The 15,556-nt window shown below is 42.3% G+C and overlaps 1 protein-coding gene across 2 annotated transcripts in view; it reads left to right on the top strand.

The window, feature by feature from the left end:
• Positions 1-15,556, top strand: part of GAK (cyclin G associated kinase) — a 104,583-nt gene that overhangs the window by 46,676 nt on the left and 42,351 nt on the right. For both annotated transcript variants that reach the window (XM_083183291.1, XM_083183300.1), the window contains exons 10-16: positions 11-92; positions 662-785; positions 3,853-3,902; positions 4,758-4,906; positions 6,084-6,206; positions 6,686-6,819; positions 9,159-9,353. In XM_083183291.1, the coding sequence (XP_083039417.1) occupies positions 11-92; positions 662-785; positions 3,853-3,902; positions 4,758-4,906; positions 6,084-6,206; positions 6,686-6,819; positions 9,159-9,353 (857 nt within the window). The remainder of the gene's footprint in view (positions 1-10; positions 93-661; positions 786-3,852; positions 3,903-4,757; positions 4,907-6,083; positions 6,207-6,685; positions 6,820-9,158; positions 9,354-15,556) is intronic.

Genomic DNA, 15,556 nt, shown 5'->3' with positions numbered 1-15,556 from the left:
GTGTTTGTAGCTGTTGGAGCAAAATGGTGGATATGGCAACAATGGAAATCAAAAACCCCTCTCACTGGTTGCCAAGCCCCAAGGACACCCTGGTATGTGCTGCCACTTATAAATAACATTTTTATATTATTTTCATTTCCATCATCCTTTCCCTCAATTGGCATAAGTATAACGGAATCATTCCAGATCACATCGCAGATTCATCCCACAGCGTCTCGTGGTGTTGATAGTGGACAATGTAAACACAGACATCACAGTTAGTGCTTGGAGTGTGTCTGTTCAGACCTGTTGGTTAGGAAACAATACAAGAATATTTAGATCTTCCCATTCTAATAGGGAAATGAGTGTATGTTACAGCATCAGTGAGAGTTCAGACTTCTGTACTGAAGTGAGCATTACATCCACCACTCTAGCTTGTTGGGTGGAGGGAAAAATATTGGTTACAAAATTATATAAACATTTTTTGTAATGTTATCAATAAATAAGGAGATGCGTACCCATGTACAATGTGCAATACTTCTAAGCAAAAGAAAACATGTATTACGTGACTAAAGCCATATAAAAGCGATTTCCAATGAAGAAGTATCTTTGACTGATTAAGATGTCACTTTTTTATATTCATAGCCTATTTTATGTTTGTTTTCTTTTTTTAAATAAACAGGTATCCCTGTTACAGATGATGACCAGAATTCTGGTGGCTTTTTCGACATCTTAAAAGGAGGCACTGAGCGATTTCTTAGCAACATTAAAGACACATCTTCAAAAGTTATTCAGTCTGTTACCAAGTAAGGACACTGCATGCTTTGCTATGGCAATTCTTAAATGTAAATGAAATACAATGTTTCATAATATATTGTATGTATGCTATAAGGAACTAGTGTGTGCATATGTATACTAAAACATGGGCTTCCTGATTACACTATTCTACTGTATATTAGAGCAATGTTAGTTCCACATATTGTATTACATATTATGCTGACCAGCTGTGGTTCCTACCTTTTTAAGTCCTGGGGCTGCCTGTGCTTACGTCAATTATAATATGTATGGCATCTGCACAGTAAATCTAGATGGGCTCTGGTAAATATTGAGGGGAAGGTTGGGGGATGTGCATGCACAGCTGCAGTATGCAACAAGTGAAGAGATGGCACATAATCTGCGTCCTTACCTTTATCTAATACACAGCGGGTTGGGCGGGGATGTGCTCTAAATTAGGGGAGCACTTCGGTCCCACTATGCATGACCGATATGGGGCAATCTTTAGGATCTCTTATATATTTGGCTACATCTGTCACTCAAAGTGTTTCTGGAGCTCTAATGCTGGGTGGAGCCTCTGACTCACATGACTGACTCACATGACAACCAGCCCAGTGAGCCCACAGACAGTGCCAGACACCCTCTGCCTCCCCATGTTGCCCAGCACTGCTACTCCACAGCCACCAGGTGAGCGCCCCCCACTGCATCCCCCCCCCCCGCGTGACTCCCGGCAACTCCCCCGCCCCCCCCGCGACCCCCCCTCCCGCGAATCGCGGCAAAACACCCCCCCCCATGACCCCCGTCCCGCGATTCGCGGCAAAAACATCCCCTCCCCCGCGATTCGCGGCAAAAACACACACCCCCCCCCCCTTGCACGATTCGCGGCACCCCCCCCCCACGCGACCCCCCCCTCCCGCAATTCGCAGCAGCCCCAGGATTAAATGGCACATGCAAAACACTGACATGGCTATGGTCGACAATGAAAAAGGTTGACATGAGTTTTTGAAGATTTATTTTTCATTTTTTTAATGTTTTCATATTTATTGTCATGTGTTGACATGGACACCAATGAAGTGCCACACTTATGTCAACATTTACATGTGTTGACCTTTCTGTGTCGATTTTTTCATGTGGCGATTCGCGTCACATTCCCCCCCCGCAACCCCCCCTCCCACGTTTCACAGCACCCCCCCGCGACCCCCCCTCCCACAATTCGCGGGAACCCCCGTGAACCCCGCCCTCCCGCGATTGGCTGCACCCACCCCCCACGACCCCCCCTCCCGCAATTTTCGGCAACCCCCCCCCCCGCGATTTACGGCAGCCCCAGGATTAAATGGCACATGCAAAACACTGACATGGCTATGGTCGACAATGAAAAAGGTTGACATGAGTTTTTGAAGATTTATTTTTCACTTTTTTAATGTTTCATATTCATTCTCATGTGTCGACATGGATACCAATGAAGTGCCACACTTATGTCAACATTTACATGTGTTGACCTTTCTGTGTTGATTTTTTCTTGTGGCGATTCGCATCACACCCCCCCCCACAACCCCCACTCCCGCGATTCACGGCACACATCCCCCTCCGACCCTTACTCCCGCGATTCGCGGCACACCCCCCGCGAACCCCCCCTCCCGCGATTTGCAGCAACCCGCCACTCCCCCTCCAGAGATTCTCTGCAACCCCTCCCCTCCCACAATTCGCGGCACCCCCCACGTCGCCCCCTCCCGCAATTTGCGGCACCCCCCGCGTCGCCCCCTCCCGCAATTTGCGGCACCCCCAGCGACCCCCCCTCCGCAATTCGCGGACACCAAAGTTGAATTGTCGCGATCACAGACCAATCTCGACACCTCCTTTTCGCAGATCGGCAGGCGGACATTGAATCCTGCCTGGCGATTTGCGGTTGAGCAAACCAAAAACGGGTCAGGGTCACGGCTGTCGGGACATACCAACAGTCGTGACCCAGGATTGAATACCCCACTTTGAGTGCCATCTCTGTGAGTTATGTGCAAAATATCCACTAAAAATGCCAATGTCACTCACATTTGTTATATAAGTTCAAATAAAAAATGTTGGGTACTTATGTATTATCTGGGCTCCCATGTTAAATGTACCCCATTTTTTCATACCCCTACTATCCAACTACGCATGGAGTTGATTTTATATAGTGTGGCGAGCGCAGCGAGCCACCGTGCCCGAAGCGTGGCGAGCGCAGCAAGCCCCGCGAGGGGACGCAGTCTCATAAGAAAAACGGGAGCCCAGATATTACATAAGTACCAAATGTTGTGTTAAAATAGATTATATTTTCCTATAGAAGGTAAAAATTACAGCTTATTGTAATGAATAACCATGTTTGGCACTCAAAGGGTTAAGCAAATCAAAATACAGCCGAGTCAGGAAATGTTGACATCACATATTAAGGGTTTTTATTCTTTTCACCTTCTTAATACATCATTTTTTGTAAAATACATAATAATTTTGTAAAAGCTTTACCTTTTTTTGAATCATTAAATCTGCATACCACTACTCTTCTTTTATGAAGATATTTTTATATTACTGCTGTTAAGCAAGTTGTAACCTAAACAGTGGCTTCATGTTAAAATTACGTCTGCCATAAATATCACCATTCGGCTTGATCCCCATTTCGCATGGTCATATAATGTCCTAGTCTTTGGGGGGTTTTCAATCTAGGGGTCACGGCTGTCGAGCTTGCTCGACAGCCGTGACTGTCCCATTCTCGGACTGCTCGACTGAGAACACGCAGGCAGGATTCAATGTCCCGTCTGCAGTGGGACGAGAAGGGTGCGTGGCCGCGAGCTGCAGCCGGCAGTTCGTCACTTCCCGGCCGTTCTCGGCAGAACGAGCCCAACTGCTTGTGAAGTCGGACTCGTTCTGCCAAGCTCCCCTGTTCAATGCTGTTGGGGAAGACAGCATTGAATTGGGCCCGGCGGCCATCTCCCCCTCAGGAGATGGTTGCCGGTGATTGAATACCCCCCTTTGTATTGAGAGAAAATGTATAGTTCTTAGTTTTCTTCCTCCTATAATGTGTCTACAAGTTCTAAACATTACAGCTTTTTTTTATCATTTTATTTTCAGTTATGCAAAAGGGGATTTGGATTTATCTTATATAACCTCAAGAATTGCTGGTATGTTAAATATACAAATATTTTTTACTTCTTTCTAAACACAAAGGTTTTGATATAAAACTAAAAGAAATGAGCTGTGTACATGCTTTTTTCAAAGCTTTTTTAAAACCAGATCATTTTAGCCCAGGTGCAGAATGGCCATCACCACAGAGAGCAGTGGTGTCTATAGTTAATGATCTCCATAGGTTGCATCAAATACATTACAGCACAAGCCTCCAAATGCATCTAGCTCTTAGTGAATACAGTGGTCTTGTTTACCACCGAGGTCAATGATATTTAGATTGTGGTTCACACTGTGTTAATACACTCTTAGGCTGGGTACACACCTGACAGATATGTTGGTGGACATGCCGTCGCACCGACAAGCAGACAATCAAGTGAAGTGTACACACTTACCAATCAGGCCGGTCTCTGTCTTGCAGCTGGGCAGGCATTTGAATATGCCAACTCAGCTGTGACGTTGGCCCCCATAGCCAGTGTATGACTGCCTGTAAACACAGCACGACGGGCCAAAATATCGGGCATCGACTGTGCTGCAGGACTGATGGAATATGTCTGTGAACCACATCCATTTACAGAAATATCGCTGGTACGCACCTGTCTATGCACCCACAATTTTGGCCGTTCAATTGAATGGGCAATATATCAGTCAGCATTAGGTTCATAGCATTTTTTCACTTAGTGGATTTACAGTTATTTAGTTAAATAAGAACCTTACACGCTAGCAAATATTTAACAGATTCTTACTTTTTTAGGATAGATAAAACTTACAGGATGTTCAGAAGTACCATATTTAGATATTATTGTTTTCAATGTATTATAATTAATATTCTTCTCTTATTATTTATATCCTAGTGATGTCCTTTCCTGCAGAGGGTGTGGAATCTGCCATAAAAAATAACATAGAAGATGTACGTTTGTATTTGGACTCAAAGCATCCTGGGAGTTATGCCGTTTATAACTTATGTTTGAGGAAATACAGACCTTCCAGGTTCCATAACAGGGTGAGAACATGTAATATTCAACTTTAATTGCTAAGTTATAAAAATCTTTTCTAAAATGTACAGTGTGAGACATCGGTCACAAAATAAACCAAGCATTATTACAAATGCATTTCATAAACTGAACATAAAATGTGATACTGAGAACATTGCACTGATACCATTATAAATGAAGTATTGGGAAAGGAAGAAATCAGGGAATGGGTGGCTTGTGGTGTGCCATGGCTGAGGCAGGCCCATCAAATGGAGTCACAAGCAGATTGGTGGACTGGTTCTGTAGAGCAAGAACAGGGTTAATCATATGTGAAAAGAAAAACATTTGTTGGCTTATTAGATGTGACTTATTCTCTCCAGAAGTAGAAGTTGATTTTCGGAGTAATTGCTTACTGTACTTATTAAAACCTGCAATGCTCATCAGTAGCATGCCTCCCAACAGTCACACACACATAGGAACGCTCACATTGGCCTCTGCCCTAGATCTATCCGAAACCACCCATATATGTCCATTTTGAAAACCTCTCCAAGTTCATATATGAAAGTGCCATTATAACCTTAATACAAATATAAAATAATAATTTGGGAAAGAGATTGTGACACTGTGTGGTCCAAAAGCCAGATAATTTAAATTAGCCACAGATATCTGAAATTTCAGAGCCTTCAGTCTAGGGCAGTGGTTCCCAAATGTTCTTGAATCACGGCAGCCTAGAGTCACAACATTTTGTTCATGGCACCACTAGTATTAGCGTTTTGTTTCCAATAGATTTGGAAGAAAATATTTAATTAAGTAAACTGTACCTACCTGTCATCCTTCAGTCCAGTTATGTGGTAGTAGACATAGTTGTTTTTATAATTGCCCACATGTCTAATGGTTGGCAGCCAGCTGCACTGGCTTTGCCTTTGACCATAAATAATTTGGTTTGGTCCTGGACCAAGAATCTGAGGCAGCCCTGGAAGAGCCTCACTGGTCCAGAGTTTGAATTTACAGTACATGGTAACAGTGTTTTGGGTAACGCAGCTTGTCCAACTGGCCACATCATTAGATTTATACAAAAAATTTGCATGCAAAGTACAGGCAGCTTTATAAGGATCTATTTAATAAAATGGAACTTGAGCACAGAAGATTTGTGGTACAGTATATGCTTATAAAACAAATATTACATGTCTTCTTTTCTTTGCGCAGGTATCTGAATGCGGGTGGACTGGAAGACGTGCCCCAAATCTCATGAACCTCTATAGCATCTGTAAAAATATGCATTTGTGGCTGAAACAAGATCAGAAAAATATATGTATTGTCCACTGTCTAGTAAGTAAATCTTTTTCCTTATCATATCTTGGAGCCACAGGCTCCCTAACATGGAGTCAATCATTTTCCAAGATAGTGACAGTGCTCCTCCCCATCTCCTTGCACACTGGTTGTACCGTGTAGCAGTACTTGATGTAATGAAGAGCCACTTCTCAAAGAAATGGTTTCTACCTATCACAGCTGGCGTTAGAAGTGAACTGTATATTAACTGAACTGCTAATATAGCAAGACTAGTGTAAAATAACCAGTGGCACATGGTGGAATATTGCTTTTATTAAGTGTAATTCATGAATGGCAATATAAAAGAATGCTGGATTTTTACAATATTAGTAAATTACATTTAAATGTTTATATTGTATTATGTACAAAGGCATAATCACTCCTCATAACTATGCAGCTCTTCCATTTCTCAACATGACAGAATGTTAATACAGTACCTATTTCTTGCCCTATAACATTAATTATATATTGTATTAAAGGATGGTAGAGCTGCTTCAGCCGTTGTGGTGTGTTCCTTCCTTTGCTTCTGCCGGCTCTTTACCACTGCTGAAGCTGCCGTGTATATGTTTAGCATGAAGAGATGTCCCCCTGGCATCTGGCCTTCTCATAAAAGGTATGTTTTAGGTTCTAAACTACTTTAATCTTATATAGAAGCATAATGCAATTTTTTCATTACGAGTGAGCAGTATCTTTAACTATGCCGTAGATTACATGATTTCATTCTGAGCATGTATTTGTGCCCCTGCAGGTTTTCGAGGTTCCCCAACGTGTGCCTACTTGTGATTGGATATGCAGGCCAGGGGTGCTCTAATGTAGGCTTGAACAGTAATAATTATTATTTTACAGACAATATTCAAACATTATTATCAGTCCCTGCCCCAGATGAGTTTACAATCTATATTCCCTGCCACAAGTCATCGCACACACACACATTAATTCCAGGGTTAATTTTGTTAGGAGCCAATGAACCTACCAGTATATATTTGGAATGTGGGAGGAAACCGGAGTACACGGAGGAAACCCACGCCAGCACAGGGTGTATATACAAACTTCGCAAGGTTAGGGCCATGGTAGGAATTGAACCCATGACCTCAGTACTGTGAGGCAGTAATGCGCCGTCCATACTGCTAATAGAATGTTTGCACATATGTAAGCATTTGCAGACTATTAAAAGACACCTACACCTACAAAAGCGGTATATTTTTGGTTGGTTAGGAGCAGGTGAAAATGCATTGATGATGATGACCTTTCCAGAACAAATGAATCCACTTGTAATTGGCCGATTTGTGAATGCACTGCTGACACTAATAATCATATTCTTCATTGCTTGGACATATGCTTGTGTGCATGTTTTAGCATTTTTCCATTCACAACATGAACTGTTTATGGAGCCTCTTTAAGCATTACTGATGTCTAGTAGTGAATACCTTTTACACATGTAAAACAAAGCAAATTTGCTGCATTTATGCAACCATCTTTGTATCAGCCCCAAAGTGCACAACAGAAAATAGGTTTTTGTTGTACAGAAAAAGTGTACCACCTCCCAGGTAATCTATAGAGAATACAGTACATTGTCATTATTCATCTGCTAACCACATACCTTTTATTTTAGTGAATGGGCTTCTTTGGCTATTGGAAAATGTATAATTTTTGTATATTATACACACATACCATGTATAAATGTTACATATATGTCCACTAGATTGTTACCTCCTCGGAGCAGGACCCTCTTCTCTCTTGTTGTAAAAGCCTTCTTACATTTCACTTACAGCTCTCTCCTGCTGATTACATATAAGCTGTATTGTATTGTGGTGCTCTTTGTTGCCTGTACTCGACTTTGTTATTGATGTACTTTTATGTTAAGTTCTGTCTCTCTGTACTGTTCTATTGTATGCTCTTCGTACGGCGCTGCAAACCACTATTGGCACCTTTTTATAATTGAATATGTAATAATATATACACCTACACCTTGTTTGCATATAATATACAAGTATAAGGTTAACATGTATTGGGTCGGCCTCTAAAGGTTGACACCTGAAAAGGTTGACATGGGCTTAGGTCGACAGGGTCATTAGGTTGATACAAGCATTGGGTCGACATGGGGAAGGTCAACAGGCAAAAGGTTGTCATGGGGTTTTACATTGGGTTTTTTTGAGCTGACGTGATGACAGGCGATATTTTATGTAGTACCATCCACTGGGGCGTGGAGGGAGAATAGAATAGTGAGCACAGCGAGCCTTGTGAGGGGAAGCGGTGCACCGACACAGTTTCCATGTCAACTGTGTCCACATCAGGGATGAAAAAAACCATGGAATGCCTATGTCGACCTATTGACTGTGGACATTCCCTATGTCGACATAATTATTGTGTCGACTTAATGACCCAGTTGACCTAAGCTCATGTCGACCTTCAGTGGTTGACCCAACGCATGTCGACCTTCCTGTGGTCGACATGACTCCTACCCAATATAAGTAGTGTATGTGAACAAGTTTGAAATCTGTTATCTGAAATTCTGGGACTTGTAAGTTAAGTTTAAAATGACCCCTTTACTTGCCAATACAACCACTGACCTTGACCTCCTAAGGTAGGGGTTCCCAATCTTTTTTTAATCACGGCACACTAGAATACAAGAACTTTTTTTCATGGCACCCCAAGGCCAAAAAAAATGTAGAAAAAAAATATAAAATTAAACAAATTTTAAATGAATTGTGTTTATATGTGATCCTTTAGTTCAGTTATACGGTAAAGGGTTCTGTTTGTACACATTTTATGATTGGTAGTCATTTTTCCTCATTTAGTATATTTTTTCCTCTGTGTTAGTTTCTGGATAATAGGTCTCTTGTCTGTACATATCATTATGCTGAACTAGAACACTCAGCCATTCGAGAAAAACATAAAAATATACTAATGTAGACTATATTTAAAATGATTGCTAAGCATCTGTCATTGCAGGTACATAGAATACATGTGTGACATGATGGCAGAGGAGCCAATCATTCCTCACAGTAAGCCGATTCTCATCAAGGCAATAAATATGACTCCGGTGCCTCTCTTCAGCAAGCTGCGCAGTGGCTGCCGACCTTTCTGTGAAGTGTATGTCGGGGATGAGAGAGTGGCAACTACATCACAAGAATATGACAAAATGAGGTAAGCCTACAGTTATCTGGTACAGCAGTACAAGTGTTATTTGCAATTTGTAATGTGATTATTCAGAAAGACAGTTGAGAAGGTGCAAATATGTCATATCCAGGTAGCGCTGCGTGTGAGATTAGGAGGGGTTTTCTTCATTTTTGTCTATCCTGTGTGTAGGACACCACATAGGGTGGTATTCAATGTTGCTGGCGAGGTGTTATGTACAGCGAGGATGGCTTTTCCTCGCTGAAAACAAGCCATCCTTGCCATCAAACCCCCTCGCCTTGAACAGCAACGTTCGTCCGCAAATGCAGCGAGTCCGTTTTAATGGCCACACTCGCCGTTTGCACCTCACCTCAGGGAATGAGCATGGTGGAAACGGCGAATAAATTGGAAGGAGTTGAATACTTGACGGCAAGCTATCGGCACTACTCGCCGTCATAGCTTCCCATCAGGGGCATTGAATACCCCTCACAGTCTCATACGTACAACAGCAGTACCGCATTCGAGATTTGTTTCCTCTGACTTTCACTATAGTTGACTTCTGATTATCCAGTTAGGCCAATACCTATATAATGACTCTTGTAATCTGCTGCTGGTTGATACCAGCTATAGGTTGTGGATTTTGACTCCTAAGGGAGCAGCAACCTTCCCTGTGTCTTTGTACCATAATTACATGGATCTGTTTATCCTATTATATAACCAGTAGCAAATGTCACTCTATAGGTGTTTTTAATTATTTATTGAAAATTTAAACAAATACAATAAGATAATGCAACTATTTGACAGTTTTTGGCAGACTCCTTGAACGGGAACAAGCAGGGATGTTTCCGTCCAACAACTGCATGTTCCCAGGAATTGGACTAACCGGACCTCTGGGCAATAAAAAGCAAACCTTTTTTCATATCTCACAAAAACACTATCACAAATCTCATTGAGACCATGTCTATGTACAGGTGATAGAAGGAAATGCTGAAGGTGGTGTCTATCGAAGTGTGTGATATGGTAATGTTATTCTATAGCGATTGGCTATCGGCTGAAAATGTTCCATTAGACATGCTATAAGTGCTATTGTGTCTGCAGTAAGCACACCCACTGACGAAGTCACATATGATGAAACATGTTGGGGCAGGGACAACAGATGCAGTGAGTCTGGGACTGAGGCTTGAAACACAGTGTGGATATGAGTAAGGGGACAACTGTGAAGTGGAGGTAGTATTTGTGGACACACCCCTTCCCCATGAGACCAGGGACAGGCAGTGTTGGGTTCTGAAAGGGCTGGTGGAGATCATTGTGAGGACACCCTCACAGGGTCTTTCCACTTGCCCAGACTGGTCAAGCCTAGTGCTGGCTAGTGAAAAATCAGGTATGGACCCCACACTTTGTCCCCAATTTCCATCTACATTTTTCCAGCAGTTTCAAAAGTCACTGAGCTGAATTTGTAGCAATTTGGGCTTCAGTAAATCATCAGCTGTCCTAGTAGTACCACATTAACAAACTAGTGGCTTGGGTGTCCCACGTGGAGGGCACTGTGGCTTAATATGAACTGTGGGTTTTGTTTGGAATACTGTGCTCTGGGGGTACTACAGTGTGTTCAAACCATTTGTGTTGCTTGGGGTATTTTCACATTATATTTTCTAATTACATCTCCAGATTATAACTGATATTTTATTGGTAGAAGCCTATACAAATTAGTTGCCACAGGGCACCACACCTCTTAATCCGCCAGTAAACTGCCAGAAACCCCACGAGAATGTCTTTGATGTTATCACAGCACCTGAGAGAATCTGTATTGACACGTTTCATAAATCTTAATTAATTGTAGTGAATTTACTGACTGCTACACAGATCACATGAGGCTTGCTTAGAAAGCAGGGCAGGTGCTGCTTCATTTTGTTGCTGTGACTAATGTACACTGTGGTACTTTTTATTAATACTGCATCTAAAAGCCTATCCCTATACAACATGTTGCATTATTTATTTATTTTTATTGATTCTGAAGCAGTATGAACAAAGAATTGAATAGTGTGCAATGTCAAAACTATACGATACCTAAATGACACGTAGGTTTCCTGAAGAGGTATGAAACAGATAGTACACGCAGAAACAAACCCTAAAGGGGCTGTTCAGACCTGATCACTATTGTGCAAATTCACAAACCCATTAATTATCAAACGGCTGGGCATGTTTACAAATAGTAGCCTGCATGTGCCAACCAAAATAGCGACGGAAATTGCGAAAATGTCTAATTGCAAAATTCTCACAATTCATTTGCACAGGGCGGGTTTTCACTCTGTGAATTATGACCAAAATCTGTGTACCACTGAGGCCATGCCGAAATAAAGGTCACAAAAGACAATTCAAAAACATAAATTGAGAAAAACAGAGGCGTAACTACAGCTATGTGGGCCCCATAGCAAACTCTTGATTAGGGCCCCCCCATGCCGTTGTCACTACAATTAGGGGACCAGATAGTGAGATACAAAGAGGGTGTTGGGGATAGAAAACAGAGGGAGAGAAGAACTACTGTAGGTAGCAGCACTACTACTGAAGAAATACTGTAGGTAGCAGCCCCACTACTGAAGAAATACTGTAGGTAGCAGTACCACTAGGTGCCGGGTCGCCCGCATCTACACCCTACCCAGTTACCTGAGTTTGTGCCATCCTGTGCGCTCTGCAGTGGCCCGGATCCATTCACCGGTGACTGCCAGAGGGCCATCATTATCCGAATGTCTGCTGCGCTGGGTGGGTACTTGGGAGGAGCTCTGTGCCGCTCTCTGTCTGACGTCCTGGCGCAGCATGTTATCCTCTTAAAAAGGAGCCGCAGGGTGCCTGCTTGTAATGCTGTATCAGCGAGTGCCCGGCACTGTCAGAGAGGACAGCTGCAGCGCCCCCTAGCACCACACAGCTGACCCTCCCAGCTCCGAGTCCTCCACTACAATACAAGGCAGAACTATTTGCCAGGTGCATAGCGCAGCACCACACTGCCTAATTACAAAAAAAAAAAAAAGGCTAAATATTCGAAAGACTGCAGGCAGGGCCATAACTATAGAGAATGCAGGGGATTGCCTGTTGGGTCCTCGGGCCCCCCAAGCGGCCGGGCCCCATAGCAGTTGCATCCCCTGCACCCTCTATAGTTACGCCACTGGAGAAAAATACCAATGCTGTGTGAACCTGGCGTTCCCAGTTAGACGAGTCATAGGAAGGTCATTAACAACCAATCACATTAAATACAGGTTAAGTAACTACAGACCAGTGAGCCTTACATCAGTAGTAGGGAAATAATGGAAACACTATTAAAATAAAGAATAGTGGAATATCTTAAATTAAACAACTTACAGGATCCAAAACAGCATGGTTTTACTGCAGGGAGATCATGCCAAACAAGTCTCATTGACTTTTTTGACTCCGTGACCAAAATACTAGATGAAGGGGGGTGGCTGTAGATGTGGCATATCTAGACTTTAGTAAGGCATTTGACACTGTCCCACATCGCAGGCTGCTAAATAAACTTGAAAGTGTGGGATTGGATTATAAAACAATTAAATGGATAAGAACCTGGTTGCAGGATAGGAAACAGAAAGTTGTAGTAAATAGAGTGCATTCTATGGAGGGACATGTTACCAGTGGAGTACCCCAGGGATCTGTAATTGGACCAGTGCTCTTTAATATCTTTGTTAGTGACATTGCAAGTGGTATTAAAGGGAAAGTATGCCTTTTTGCAGATGATACAAAGATATGCAACAGAGTAGACACACCAGGAGGGGTAAATCAAATGACTGATGATCTAAGTAAACTTCAGAATTGGTCAAGAGAATGGCAACTACAGTTTAATGCTAAAAATTGCAAAATTATGCACTTGGGACTCAAAAACCCAAAGGCTCAATATAGTATCAAGGGTACTATAATGGAAACTACTGAGGAGGAAAGAGATCTAGGAGTCATTATTTCAAGTGACTTAAAGGCAGGGAGGCAATGTAACAAAGCAATGAGGAAGGCTAGTCAGATGCTTGGTTGCATAGGGAGAGGAAACAGTAGCAGAAAAAAAGATGTAATAATGCCACTTTATAAGTCATTGGTACGACCTCATCTGGAATACTGTGTCCAGTTCTGGAGACCATATCTTCAGAAGGATATAAATACATTGGAGAGTGTACAAAGAAGGGCAACTAAAATGGTTCGTGGCCTACATCACAAAACTTACCTGGATAGACTAAAAGATCTTAACCTGTATAGTTTGGAGCAGAGAAGGGAAAGGGGGGACATGATAGAAATCTTCAAATATATCAAGGGTTTTAACATAGTACAGGTGGGAAATTTTCTTCAAAGGAAAACAAGTAATAAAACACGAGGACATGCACTGAAACTGGAGGGAGGTAGGTAGGTTCAGGGGAAATGTTAGAAAGAATTACTTCACAGAAAGGGTAGTGGATAAGTGGAATAGCCTCCCATCAGAGGTGGTAGAGGCTAAGACAGTAGAACAATTTAAACATGCTTGGGATAGGCATATGAATATCCTTACAAAGAAATAAGGATTAAAAAGGGTTGAGTTTACCTGAAGGGTAAAAAAAGGGGCAGACTAGATGGGCCAAATGGTTCTTATCTGCCGTCAAATTCTATGTTTCTATGAGTATCCCGTATCCGAGTATCCGTTATCCGAATTATTCCGAAAACCATACATTCCAGAAAGTGAAAAAAAAAATTTTTTTTTTGCTAAAAACTCACTGGGGACATTTGTAACAGCACTACTGGTGACATGATATGTAACTGGCACTATATATGTGCAAGAAAATGATTGCTTGGCATTCAAATTCAATATCTGAGATAGTACACAAATTTTGTTTCATGTTTTGAAACCTTGTTTTTTGAACAAATAAAATATATTTGTGTGTATTTTATGTGTTTATACAGCATACATGCAAGATACTTCAAAATACAATAATTGAAATATTAAAATATTCCGAAATACGGAATAATCCGTTATCCAAAATTCTCCTGGTCCAGAGCATTTTGGATACGGGATACTCAACCTGTACCACAAAGTGGACTAAGGGCCTGATTCTGGTTCACTCGCAAAAGCGAATTCTCTCTAATGGACAAAACCGTATGCACTGCAGGGGGGGCCAATGTAACATGTGCAATGAGAGTAAGATTTGGGTGGGGTTTTGCTTCAAACTGATATCTATATTGCAGTGCAAAAATAAAGCAGCCAGTATTTACCCTGCACAGAAACAAAATAACTCCACCAAATCTTACTCTCTCTGCCAGGACCGGACTGGCCATCTGGCACTTCTGGCAAATGCCAGAAGGGACGATTTTGTGCAGAAAGTTCTTAGAACTTAGAATTTCTTAGAACTTTCTGCAGTAGCGCTGACTCTGATCCCTCTACTATGGCCCATAATTATGTGTAATGGGCATAAGGATTGTGTCATATTCTGTAATGGGGGTTACAGTGTGTGTGTGTGTCATAATGTGTAATGGGCATAATGTATTGCATCACGGTGTGTGCCATACTGTGTAAGGAGCATTACGGTGTGTGTGATAATATGTAATGGGCAATACAGTGTGCAGCAATGTGTAATGGGCATAACGGTGTGTTCCATAATGTGTGATGCCCCCTTTTTGCTGCACGGCTTCGCCACGCAAGGGTCCCACCTACTGTAGGTGGGCCTGTGTGCTCAAAATGCCAGGGACGATTTTTGTTCCCAGTCCGGCCCTGCTCTCTGCCCATGTTACATCCCCCCCCCCCCCCTGCAGTGCGCATCTGTCCATCAGAGAGAGAATTTGATTTTGCTAGTGAATCAGAATCAGGCCCTAAAAGCATTGTAAATATAGTTGTGTCTGCAATGGGAGAAAAGCTGTGTAACTTTCCCAAATGTTAAGAAATGTAGTGTCCCTAGATTCTTTGGCCAAAGAAGCCTCCAGCTAATCCATCCTAAACAAGAAAAAAAATATTGGTACTTCTTTACTTTCACGGTGCCACTAGAAATCGCGGGCATCGCGGCCATTGAATGCACTAAAAATCGGGTGCGACGCGACCGACGCGATGCCCGCGATTTCCCATAGGGAACAATGTTAAATTTCTCAATTGACCCGATTTTACTGTTCAATGCCTCAATTGACACGATTTTTCCATAGGAAACAATGTTAAATGGCCCACAGAGGCCAAATAGGCACCCTCAAGTGTGAAATGGCCCCCACAATTGTTAACGCCACCC

The sequence above is a fragment of the Crinia signifera genome, chromosome 1 (genome assembly GCF_055691185.1).
Source record: "Crinia signifera chromosome 1, ASM5569118v1, whole genome shotgun sequence".
In the NCBI taxonomy this organism is placed as follows: Eukaryota; Metazoa; Chordata; class Amphibia; order Anura; family Myobatrachidae; genus Crinia; species Crinia signifera.
Note: the sequence above shows the minus strand (reverse complement) of the source record. Positions and strands in the feature narration are given on the sequence as shown.